This window comes from Dermacentor andersoni, chromosome 2, assembly GCF_023375885.2.
Source record: "Dermacentor andersoni chromosome 2, qqDerAnde1_hic_scaffold, whole genome shotgun sequence".
Classification (NCBI taxonomy): domain Eukaryota; kingdom Metazoa; phylum Arthropoda; class Arachnida; order Ixodida; family Ixodidae; genus Dermacentor; species Dermacentor andersoni.
In genome coordinates this window covers 59,685,557-59,698,378 of record NC_092815.1, presented here as the reverse complement: position 1 = coordinate 59,698,378, position 12,822 = coordinate 59,685,557, and the positions used below count along the sequence as shown (strand labels likewise).

Below are 12,822 nucleotides of genomic sequence, written 5' to 3'. Positions count from 1 at the left end.
GGCAGGCGCACAAAATATGGCCAATTGATTCTTCATAGCCGCAGTGGTCACAGGTTGGGGTGTCGGTCATCCCTATGCGGAATGCATAGCCTTTGGTAACGGCAACGCCCAACCAAAGTCGATATAAAAGCGTGGCGTCTCTACGGCGAAGCTGTGATGGCGCTCGAAGACTTCATCATCATCATCATCATCAGCCTGATTACGCCCACTGCAGGGCAAAGGCCTCTCCCATACTTCTCCAACTACCCCGGTCATGTACTAATTGTGGCCATGTTGACCCTCCAAACTTCCTAATCTCATCTGCCCACCTAACTTTCTGTCGCCCCCTGCTACGCTTTCCTTCCCTCGGAATCCAGTCCGTAACCCTTAATGACCATCGGTTATCTTCCCTCCTCATTACATGTCCTGCCCATGCCCATTTCTTTTTCTTGATTTCAACTAAGATGTCATTAACGCGCGTTTGTTCCCTCACCCAATCTGCTCTTTTCTTATCCCTTAACGTTACACCTATCATTTTTCTTTCCATAGCTCGTTGCGTCGTCCTCAATTTAAGTAGAACCCTTTTCGTAAGCCTCCAGGTTTCTGCCCCGTACGTGAGCACTGGTAAGACACAGCTGTTATACACTTTTCTCTTGAGGGATAATGGCAACCTGCTGTTCATGATCTGCGAATGCCTGCCAAACGCACCCCAGCCCATTCTTATTCTTCTGATTATTTCACTCTCATGATCTGGATCAGCAGTCACTACCTGTCCTAAGTAGATGTATTCTCTTACCACTTCCAGTGCCTCGCTACCTATCGTAAACTGCTGTTCCCTTCCGAGACTGTTAAACATTACTTTAGTTTTCTGCAGATTCATTTTTAGTCCCACCCTTCTGCTCTGCCTCTCCAGATCAGTGAGCATGCATTGCAGTTGGTCCCCTGAGTTACTAAGCAAGGCAATATCATCAGCGAAGCGCAAGTTACTAAGGTATTCTCCATTTACTCTTATCCCCAATTCTTCCCAATCTAGGTCTCTGAATACCTCCTGTAAACACGCTGTGAATAGCATTGGAGAGATCGTATCTCCCTGCCTGACGCCTTTCTTTATTGGGATTTTGTTGCTTTCTTTATGGAGGAGTACAGTGGCTGTGGAGCCGCTATAGATATCTTTCAGTATTTTTACATACGGCTCGTCTACACCCTGATTCCGCAATGCCTCCATGACTGCTGAGGTTTCGACTGAATCAAATGCTTTCTCATAATCAATGAAAGCTACATATAATGGTTGGTTATATTCCGCACATTTCTCTATCACCTGATTGATAGTGTGAATATGATCTATTGTTGAGTAGCCTTTACGGAATCCTGCCTGGTCCTTTGGTTGACGGAAGTCTAAGGTGTTCCGGATTCTATTTGCAATTACCTTAGTAAATACTTTGTAGGCAACGGACAGTAAGCTGATCGGTCTATAATTTTTCAAGTCTTTGGCGTCGCCTTTCTTATGGATTAGGATTATGTTAGCGTTCTTCCAAGATTCCGGTACGCTCGAGGTCTTGAGGCATTGCGTATAGAGGCTGGCCAGTTTTTCTAGAACAATCTGCCCACCATCCTTCAGCAAATCTGCTGTTACCTGATCCTCCCCAGCTGCCTTCCCCCTTTGTATAGCTCCCAAGGCGTTCTTTACTTCTTCCGGCGTTACTTCTGGGATATCGAATTCCTCTAGATTATTCTCTCTTCCATTATCATCGTGGGTGCCACTCGTACTGTATAAATCTCTATAGAACTCCTCAGCCACTTGAACTATCTCATCCATATTAGTAATGATATTGCCGGCTTTGTCTCTTAAGGCATACATCTGATTCTTGCCAATTCCTAGTTTCTTCTTCACTGCTTTTAGGCTTCCTCCGTTCCTGAGAGCTTGTTCAATTCTATCCATGTTATACTTCCTTATGTCAGCTGTCTTACGCTTGTTGATTAACTTCGAAAGTTCTGCCAGTTCTATTCTAGCTGTAGGGTTAGAGGCTTTCATACATTGGCGTTTCTTGATCAGATCTTTCGTCTCCTGCGATAGCTTACTGGTATCCTGTCTAACGGAGTTACCACCGACTTCTATTGCACACTCCTTAATGATGCCCACAAGATTGTCGTTCATTGCTTCAACACTAAGATCCTCTTCGTGACTTAAAGCCGAATACCTGTTCTGTAGCTTGATCTGGAATTCTTCTGTTTTCCCTCTTAGCGCTAACTCATTGATCGGCTTCTTATGTACCAGTTTCCTCCGTTCCCTCCTCAGGTCTAGGCTAATTCGAGTTCTTACCATCCTGTGGTCACTGCAGCGCACCTTACCGAGCACGTCCACATCTTGTATGATGCCAGGGTTAGCGCAGAGTACGAAATCTATTTCATTTCTAGTCTCGCCGTTCGGGCTCCTCCATGTCCACTTTCGGTTTTTCCGCTTGCGGAAGAAGGTATTCATTATCCTCATATTATTCTGTTCTGCAAACTCTACTAATACCTCCCCCCTGCTATTCCTAGTGCCTATGCCATATTCCCCCACTGCCTTGTCTCCAGCATGCTTCTTGCCTACCTTGGCATTGAAATCGCCCATCAGTATAGTGTATTTTGTTTTCACTCTACCCATCGCCGATTCCACGTCTTCGTAGAAGCTTTCGACTTCCTGGTCATCATGACTGGATGTAGGGGCGTAGACCTGTACAACCTTCATTTTGTACCTCTTATTAAGTTTCACAACAAGACATGCCACCCTCTCGTTAATGCTATAGAATTCCTGTATGTTACCAGCTATATTCTTATTAATCAGGAATCCGACTCCTAGTTCTCGTCTCTCCGCTAAGCCCCGGTAGCACAGGACGTGCCCGCTCCTTAACACTGTATATGCTTCTTTTGGCCTCCTAACTTCACTGAGCCCTATTATATCCCATTTACTGCCCTCTAATTCTTCCAATAGCACTGCTAGACTCGCCTCACTAGATAATGTTCTTGCGTTAAACGTTGCCAGGTTCATATTCCAATGGCGGCCTGTCCGGCGACCTCCTCGAAGACTTAATGTGGGATAAAGTGAGTACAGTCGCGTATTTCTTAAATGTGGCTCATTCCATTGCGACGCGGTGCACTGCCGAGCAAGTAGGCGGAGCTTCCGTGCTGCGTCAGTTCTAAAAAGAGGAATTGGGACGTGGTGCTCCTCATTATGGGCTGAGCGGGCAGCTTGATCCGCCCGTTCATTGCCGATAATGCCGCAGTGACTTGGAAGCCACTGGAAGGTTATTTCATGGCCTGCATCACTTATATGGTGTAACGTCTCTGTAATATAGAATATTAGTTGTTCGTGCGGTCCGCGTCGTAAAGGTGACAGTAGAGACTGCACTGCCGCCTTTGAATCGCAGAATATCGTCCACTTGTGTGGCGGTTCATCACCAATGTGACGAAGGGCAGTAAAGAGCGCTGCGAGCTCTGCTGCCGTCGATGTTTTCGCTTGGGTCGTCTTAAATTTGATTATTGTAGCTTTCGCTGGTATGACGATTGCCGCCGCGGAGCTGCTTGGAAGGACAGATCCATCAGTGTAAATATGCGTAGAGTCATGGTAGTTCTCGTACAAATATGGTAGCGTGAGCTGTCTAAGGGCTGGTGATGATAGATCAGCTTTTTTCGAGATACCAGCTATTATGAGGTTGATTTTTGGCTGAGCGAGACACCATGGAGGAATCGAAGGTCTCGCAGCCGGAGTGAAATAAGCTGGCAATGATTCATCATATGCGGTTATTGTTTGGCTGAAAGATGTGTGTGGTCTGTCCGCTGGTAGAGAGGCTAAGTGGTGACGATGAGTCCTGGCTAGATGCCTTACATGGGTCCTGAGTACTTCAATTTCAATGTGGGTCTTGACAAGGTGGTCCCTAGCGATTGCTATCGTAGCCACTGTTGAAGCACTCTGAGGCAGGCCTAGACCGATCCGGAGCACTTGACCCGGAAGACTTTGTATAGTGCGTAGATTCGTTTTTGCGTATATTCATTATGTCAATTAGTATATCGACTATCCCCGTTCGCTCTCTGGCCCACACCGCTCTCTTAATTCCTGATCTTCCGATCTTCCTGATCCACACCACTCTTAACGTTACGCCTGACATTTTTTTCGTTTCATCGTTCCTTGGGCGGTCTTTAACTTGATGAATGGATAGCCCCTCGAGATTGCGTGAATTGAACTAAATATGCTAACCGATTAAAAGCATTACGGCGTGGTCAATCGAACAAAATTATTAAAGAAGCGCTGCGCGTAGGGTGCAAAGAAAAATATTTCCCAATAGAAAACAGATTGAGGTTAAGAATTTAATCATTGAAGAATCTTAACAGCAACGCGCCACTGTGCTTAAGGTGCGGCTCTGACTGGTGCACTACGATAAATTTAACGAAGGCTCTGGTCAACCAAACCCTAAAAATTCTCGTCGGACTTCGCGTTCAGGTATTAACAATAAAACTCCCCTTTGCTCGTAAGCAACGATGAGTTTCGAAGCGGTGATATCCTTTTTTCCAGTGTAGTGAAACCACTTTTTACGACGCAACACGTGCCATATTTCTCAGGGACTGAAAATAATGTTATTCCTCCTTCTGGCATGTTGCTGCATTTAAACACATAGCAACAAAGCATACATCCCGCAAAAAAAAAAAAAGCTTGATTATGTTGAAAAAAATCGCAGTTACGCGCGAAAGGCGAAGCACCGATTGCGATAGCAAATTAGCAGGTAGCTTTTCGAAGTAAGGATAGTAGTTTTATCGGCCATATAAACTTGTAAACAGTCGCGTACTAACTAAATTAACAATGTGTAAGCGTGACTCAACGAGGACGAAGAAACATACACACAGAGACAGCGCTGTCTTTGCATGTTTGCTTCTTTCTACGTTCCTGTTCAGTAGCGCTTACCCATTTTATCATGGATTCAAACCAACTAGTCCGTCAACGTGTTTTATATAAATTAACCAGCACAGTATCACGTGCGCACAAATGAACATGAACACATCTCGCTCAATGACAGCGGAAAACTGTCTGTGAAAACGCTGGAGTTAGGAATCGCGGCAGCAGCGGCGAGCCAATTGACCTCCGTGCATATGTCGCTTGAACGCGTACGACACGTCGAAAGCACAGCGCATACGAAGCCACCGGCACTGCGTGCACTCTGCAAACATCGCAGATCGCTTTGCAGGTGAGGCCCGCGCGGGCGTTGACTTTAGCCACGTCGCAGACCGCTTTCACGACGCACGAGCGCCGGCAACGTGTCCCTACGGCGTCTGCCAAAGGCATCTACTACGGCGTCCGCGGCTCGCGTGGCCAACGCCGTAGCAAACGCCTCGGTTGTCTCCACTCCTTATGGAGCGATGTTTCAAGGGTGTTAACAAAGGTGAAAAGATAAATACACCCGCATTACACCTTTATATAAGCGTGTGAAAATTTTAAGAGTGTGCCGACGCCGGAGAATAATGCCCTTCCTACCACGCCTCATCCCCTGCCTCGCGCGCCACAGGAGAGGGCACGCATCCGGGCCGCGTTCCTCGCTCGCGCACGCGAGATTGAACCGCGTTTGGCGGCTCACCCTCACGCGCTTTCGCTCATACGGAACCTCACGGCGACGGCGATGCCGACGGCGTAAATGCGGCTTGAGTGTCCATATAATTGTTATCGCAATAATAAAGGCGATAAAGGGGCTCTGCCATCTGTCGGTGCTCTGTTGTGTTCAATTTCCATCTCCGTTGTCCTGTTGGGCTCTGTCGTGGTGGCTGGCGTCGGCTCCTGCCCAAGCCCGCCACGCGAGTTGCCGTGTGGCACGCGGCCACGGACTTTATTTATTGGTTATGGCTAGCACAGTGGAGCTCAGAAAGAGTTATAAATCGAGGTATATATTGACCGAATAGCTATAAAACTTGTACAAGTTGATGGAGGAAGTTATTGTAAATTAGGTGGTAGTAGATTGGCTGATCTTACGGGAATAGCATAGCGAGCGTGATTGTGCCGAAGCACGGTACAAACATGTCTCGTTTCTTCACGTGCTTGTTCCGTTCACATAATAAAGCGAAAACTGTATGTGTCTACGCTCCAAATGTTGACGGTTTCTCGTCGTTTCCATCTCGCGTGCAATCGAGGTGCGGCGCTTCTCATTAAGTTGTGAGACGCCCAATGGCTTACGCAGGCTGTTGCTTGCGCTTGGCAGCAACATTTTCGTCACGTGCTGTGTCGCTCCAACAAGTCAGCCCCGCGTTTTCTTAGGACAGCATCTGAGGAGATGCAGCACAACGCTAAATCCTGCTGTCGCTTTCAATGCTTAACCCTTTGGGCGAAACTGTCCAATTTATTAAAGCTGAAGAAGAATTTTCCCTCCTGCCGCGTAGATTATATAAAGAGCTGTACTCTTTAAAAAATGGTCCGCAATATGACTTTTTACATTTACGCACATAGTACTAGTTTAATAGATTGTCTTTTGAAACATCTCTGTTGATATATGAATGTGTGCAACACTATTAAATGTTCCCATAGCATTCACCGTTGTCGTCGCTGCGTTCTTATCCTGTTTTTGCATCCCCTTAATAATTTCAGAATCATACCGTTGGCACAACTTCAACTCTCTTGTCAGCAACGATGGTCCACCATCAGAAATATGCAGGAAATGCCATATTCTTAGCCATATTTATGTCATACAATTCCCAGTGGCACCACTGCACAGCCGACGAGGGAGACTTCAATTTGACAATTCTACACACCAACGACGTTCACGCACACTTGGAAGAAAGCAACAAATATGGCGGCAAATGCTTTGATAAACAAAATGAAAATTCCACTTGCGTCGGCGGAGTGGCCCGTATTGTCACAAAAGTAAGTTCCCACGCATACAAAAAGAACGTTTATTGGACCGTACGTCGTACGATTGTATGATCACACGTTCTTGAGTACCTATGCATTCAAGTGGAAGTAAACTTGTTGACAACGTTATTTGTGGTAAGAATGTGGAGACGGTAACATTGGCTTTATCTTCGCCCTCTTTATTTATAATCGCATGCAGTAGGTACATTTATATACTCATTCTAAGTGCTTTGTAGTAGATACCAAGCAGTACATGCAATTTCCTTGTGTAATATTTTGTATAAATTTATCATAATAAGATGTGCTTCAGAGCCCCTCAACAATATGACTACCCCCAACTTTCTATTCTAGTACTTTTCCTTGAGAAGGCTTGTTTCAAAGCCTCAGCTGTTGCCACTTTTTGAACAAGTAGGTATATATCATACCTATATTTTTCCTATGGTCCCGGGGTATATAAATAAATAAATAAATAAATAAATAAATAAATAAATAAATAAATAAATAAATAAGAATGTTGCCAGCTGTCGACCCCAACCTTCTATAAGTGAAGTGCAAGATCATTTTAGGAGTTAAATTATTGCCAATTAATGTTATGTATAATTGATGTTAGTATATTTAAGGTGACTGACACTAACTTTAATTACACCTAATTGTTTGTACTCTTTACGGTGACTTCTTATAAAACGCTAGTCCTTGCTGACTGTAGTGCAAATGCTAGCGACAGAAATGTACTTCCCTGGTACTTAGACTGAGGTGAAAACAATTTATTCACAGCAGCTTTGACATGTCGATAGGCAAGAAAATTTACGTACGAAAGCGCTCAAAATGTATGCTGACAGTGTTGAATCGAATCGGAAGCAATATTTATATTAAGAACGCGCTTACCACAACCCTTCAGTACATGCACGTCTTGTCAAGTGGGTATCGTGTAACTGCTGCATGGCACCGGTCGGTGTAAGAAGGATGGCGCAGCCAAGTGGGCCTTGAGTGGCAGATACTTCGTCCGTGTCCTGTACAGCAAGCGGCATTACGTAGGGGGAAATCACTACGACGGAATGAACCTATGTTGTCTTGTTGTTAAACAGTTTACACTGTGTAAGTGCTTTAAACCTTAGGAAAGCTGGTTTCCATACCCCTTATCGCATAATAGGGAAATTAAGATGGCGTGAAGGAGACATTAAATATCATGGGGAAAATTCAGAGTACAATGAAGAGTTCAGATAAACGAAATCTGCGTGAACATTTGTAAATATGCCTCATCCTGGACACTTCCGATACTCTCCTGTAAACGGACGTTTTCCTCAAAAATTATTCTCTCATTTCAGCCTTCCGTCAGCCGGTGGCCTGCGCATAGCACGCGTTTTCAGAGCAGCCGCCGTACGTTGTAATAGAACCAATACGCATGCTTAACTCTGAAACCTTCTTTTAGTATATATCGGCTAATAATGCTGCCAAGTTCCGTCACAACAAATGTCCTGAGAATCCTTTCTTCTTTTCGTCTTTTTTAATGAAGAGAACGATAAACAAATGCGAGTGCTCTAAAAAACAAATTGGCAGAGACACCTAAGACTGCTTACGTGTGTGTCTTTGTTGAAATATTTTCGAGTGACCCTTTCGACCTGCAACAAGTTCTTTCTGATGATTCGGTGTGTGTGTTTGCGTATACGTTGACCACGGCTTTACGAGCCACCGCTGAGGTAGACGCTCCAGAAGTCCGTCGCAGTAGAGGCAGCACCGATAAAATCCGAAGACCAAGTGACGCGCGGGAAGCAGCGCGCTCTTTTTATACACTCCTGACATGGCGCCACTCGTGACGTGGCGCCACTTCCTCGCCGTCATCTGCGCGGTCACTTGCCCAATGACGCACGCACTGCTCACACCTCTCGATGCCTGCCAGAACCGCTGTGCCGCTGTGGCGTCGGGGAAACGTGCTTCTCTCGCACCCCGGAAGCCCGAATTCGATTCCCACCCAGACTGAAAGGCACCAAATTTTATTTACAAAGCCATTAATTTGCTTTGTTTACAGGAACTTCCCTGACAAACTTAACGCCCGTCCGAGCATTTTTGACGTGTTTTTACTCTTTGCGCCGTCGACCATTTTTGGCACCATCGCTCGGTCAGGCACCGACGGTGACGCCGTATTTTCGCGTAAGGGGGCATGTAATGCTTTCGTGTTAAAAATGTGAGTCAAGCGGTGATGCAGTCGTTTGCTTTTCCTGAAGAAAACGTGAACTTAAGTGCTACACAGTACCCCCGCGGTCGCTTTGTACTCGTAGACGCAGCACACCATCTGAATTAAAATAGGGCAAGGAAGTGTTTCAAGGCCTACTCATTTCAGCGCCATCTGCGCAAACTGCTACATTCGTTGCCTCTAAAAGTTATTAATGCGAAAGCATTATATACCCCCTAACGCGAGAATTCGGCGGCATATTCGGCGTGATCAAAAGATGGTACCAAGAATTGCCGAAGGTGCAATGAGTACAAACTCCTCAGAAGATGCTCAACGAATCGCGACTTCGCGCGATTCGTCGTCGCGCCGAACGAAGATACCGACGCACGAAGACCATTCACGATGAAAGGACAGCCTGTTTCATTCAAAAGAATTAAGATACAACGTCACATGGATAAACTGGAATCCGAGCGATAGAGAAAACATTGTGAGTCTTTTGACCCCGTAAATCATTGTGTCAAGTATGGAGAGCTGTGAGAGGCCTGCGTTCTGTTCCGGAACAACGCTTCCCATCCAAGGCCCTCAAAGCGCTCTTCAAACGCCGACAAGACCTCGACGTAGTGAGGATTTCTGGGCTATGACTGCAGGCCAGTCAACGGGCACAAGTTCCCTTGCGTTTAACTACGTTCTAGGTGCACGGGATTCAAGCATGGATCTGTCGTTCACCACTCGAGAGCTAGGCGCGGCACTTGCCTTATGTAACCAGTCGTCATCACCTGGCACAGATGGTATATCTTACCGTATATTGTGCCACCTCTGTGAACAGGCGCGAATTGCATTGCTGCACGTCTTCAATGAGTTCTGGCACGATGGAGACGTTCCTCAAGAATGGAAGACCAGTCGCCTGGTACCGCTCCTCAAACCTGGCAAGTCTCCTCTAGAGGTTACTTCATACCACTAGTTGCATTGGGAAGGTAATGGAACGAGTGATCCTCGCAACACTTGAATGGTACATTGAACGATATGAAGTTAAGCCAGACACCTTGTCTGCCTTTTGACGTTACAGATTTCCCATTGACAACGTTATCGATTTCGTTACGTACGTTCAACATCAAAAGGCGTGTAAGCGGTTATCAGTCGCCATGTTCCTCGACATCAAAGGAGCATATGACAATGTTCGGCATGAGCCTTGGTGGTTTACTCTACCGTTGGACACGCAGTTACTTGTATATGCGGCCTCTCCTTGTGAATACCGAAGACGGCCCAACATCTCAACATTATACACACCGTGGAGTACCGCAAGGGGTTGTGTTCAGCCCAACACTCTTCAGCCTTGTGCTCATTAGTCCCATAGGATGTCTACCAAATACGGTGAAGCTGCCAATTTATGCCGATGGCATCTGCGTCTGGGCATCTGGTGTGACGCGTCCTTAAGTGTGTGCAAGGCTGCCAAAATCTGCGACGTTGATATTGACGTACCTTAGAGAAACATGCCTCAGTATTTCTCCAGAAAAATGTGCATTGGTGACATTTAGCTGGAAGCCAATGACTTCGTATGCCATATCCATCGATGGACAAATTATTTCTTATGTAAGGACGGACAAGTTTCTAGGGGTAACCATCAACCATGACCTCTGTTGGGGTCCCCATGTGACGTACCTAAAGAAGCGCCTGGCAGCCAACTCTCATCATTTCAAGTTTCTTGGAGGAAAAGCTTGGGGCACTTCAGCACACGTGATGATGCCCCACACTATGCATATTTCGAGAGGAACCACCTCATTAGTTGAGCATATTAAGCGACTCTAAGATAGCTCTACATAGCTTGTTTTCAGCCTGACGTCGTGGACCCTACGAAAAAGTAGTGCTACAAATCCGAACTCTCGTTCATCGCCTCCTCGAGCAAGGATACGACGTCAGATTTCAGTGGCTCCCTAGCCAGTGTGGCATAATTGGTAATCAACAGGTCGATGATAGAGAGAGAGAGAGAGAGACAGGGGAAAGGGGAAAGGCAGGGAGGTTAACCAGAGGGGAAGATCCGGTTTGCTACCCTACGCTGGGGAGAGAGGGGAGGGGGAGGTAAAGTGATAACAAAGTAGCTGTTCAATCTGCTCATGAAGGCGGCGGGCAGGAGCCAATCCCGCTGTCAAGAACATACAGCAGTGCAACTTCGAGTACTGGCATATGATGCCTTACAATCGTTGTGGAACACACCTAGTTTCCAACGCACACGTCCACATCGACTGGACCCCTGTCTGCAACTTCATCATCAACATGGACGATTCCGACCCGAGACAACACTACTTTACCCATTGTGGCTTGGCGTCGCATTTACGATCTCGTTTGCCATCCGCATCGGATGGAAGGATAGTGCTGCGTGTGACCACTGCTGCGACGAGGGCGAACACGTTCTTTGTCCTTGTGCCCGATAAAGCGCACACAGGCAGTCACTCACTACCGCGCTGGCGCGTCTTGACGACCGGCCGTTTTCGGAGTAGACAGTCTAGAACGCCGACATATAGAGTCGTCACACCACAAGACAGTGAAAGCACTCTTGAAATTTTTACGTTCAAGTGGCGTGTTGGAGAGACTAATTCTCATGGACGTTCGTGACCTTCCCTACCTTTTTTTCGTTTCTTTGCTTTTTCTCTCCGCTGTTCTTTCCGTCTTTCATTTCCCCTCACCCTTCCTCTAGTGCAGGGTAGCAAACCAGAATCTTATCAGGTTAACCTCCCTGCCTTTCCCATCCTATTTATCTCTCTATATGAACGAGATAGATGCTATACAAAAGAGAAGCACCCTGCTCCCGGAGAGTGAGAGCGCGCCGTCAGCTGCTATGATTCGCGGACGCCTTATGAAAAGCTTACGTCACACTCTGAAGTCTAACCATTAACCAGCGCCGGGGAGAAAAGAGAGAGAGAAATGTTTATTTAGAAGAAACAGCAGAGAGGTCAGCCCGAGGTACGCTGCCCTATCCAGCTACTTTGTGCTTGGAAAAGCGGAAGAGGAAAAGAAAGTGTGACAAAATGGGGGAATGTGACGATGATAACGACGAAGCTTAACGAAACAAGCATAAGATGTGAAATGCAGGAAATGAGAGAGGAGAAAAATAGAGAGAGAAAAGAAGGATGCATAGAAAGGAAAGGAGGTTAACCAGAGGAAGTTCCGGTTGACTACCCTGCACAGGAGTAAGGAGTACGGGATAAGAAAAGAGAGTGGAAAGGGGAGGAAGAGAGACGAATACAAATAAACCACGTAAACTATAGAGCGGTAGGGGGCAGCGTTCTTAAAGTCAATCGTGGAGGCCCGTAGACCGCAGGAACCTTAGTAACGCGGGTAAGGCCTTCAGCGCGTACTGACCTAAAGCTTTTAGTTCTGATAGTGGACGATTGTTCGATTGGTCCAGCACTCTGCACATCACTTGTCTCTTGCCACTATATCGCCGGCAGACACAGATAATGCGTGCGAGCGTCTCATCACTGCTGCACGTGCCGCACGTAGGACTGTTGGCCATTCCAATACGGAAGGCGCATGAGTTCGTAAAAGCACAGCCTGGCCACAGACGGTACATCATGGTCTGTTGACGTCGTGGTAACCCAGGCGAGCAAAAAGAAATATTATGTTAATCCAAAGCACATGCTGGTATCTATTATGCATGTGTGTATTAAGGGAATGTTTAGGCTGGTAATTAAATCCTATACAACTAAATACGATGCGCATTTAGTTAAAGAAGCAACATGTAGGCAGTTATTTTAATAAAGTAACTGGTTACGCGTAATTGTAATTGTTAATGTAATCTAATAAAAGAAGT

The 12,822-nt window shown here is 46.2% G+C and overlaps 1 protein-coding gene across 2 annotated transcripts in view; it reads left to right on the top strand.

Moving 5' to 3' along the window:
* LOC126542227 (snake venom 5'-nucleotidase-like) overlaps window positions 1–12,822 on the top strand; it is a 64,749-nt gene that overhangs the window by 14,534 nt on the left and 37,393 nt on the right. For both annotated transcript variants that reach the window (XM_055077108.2, XM_050189189.3), the window contains exon 2: window positions 6,581–6,856. In XM_055077108.2, coding sequence (XP_054933083.2) covers window positions 6,623–6,856 — 234 coding nt within the window. In that variant the 5' untranslated portion in view covers window positions 6,581–6,622. The remainder of the gene's footprint in view (window positions 1–6,580; window positions 6,857–12,822) is intronic.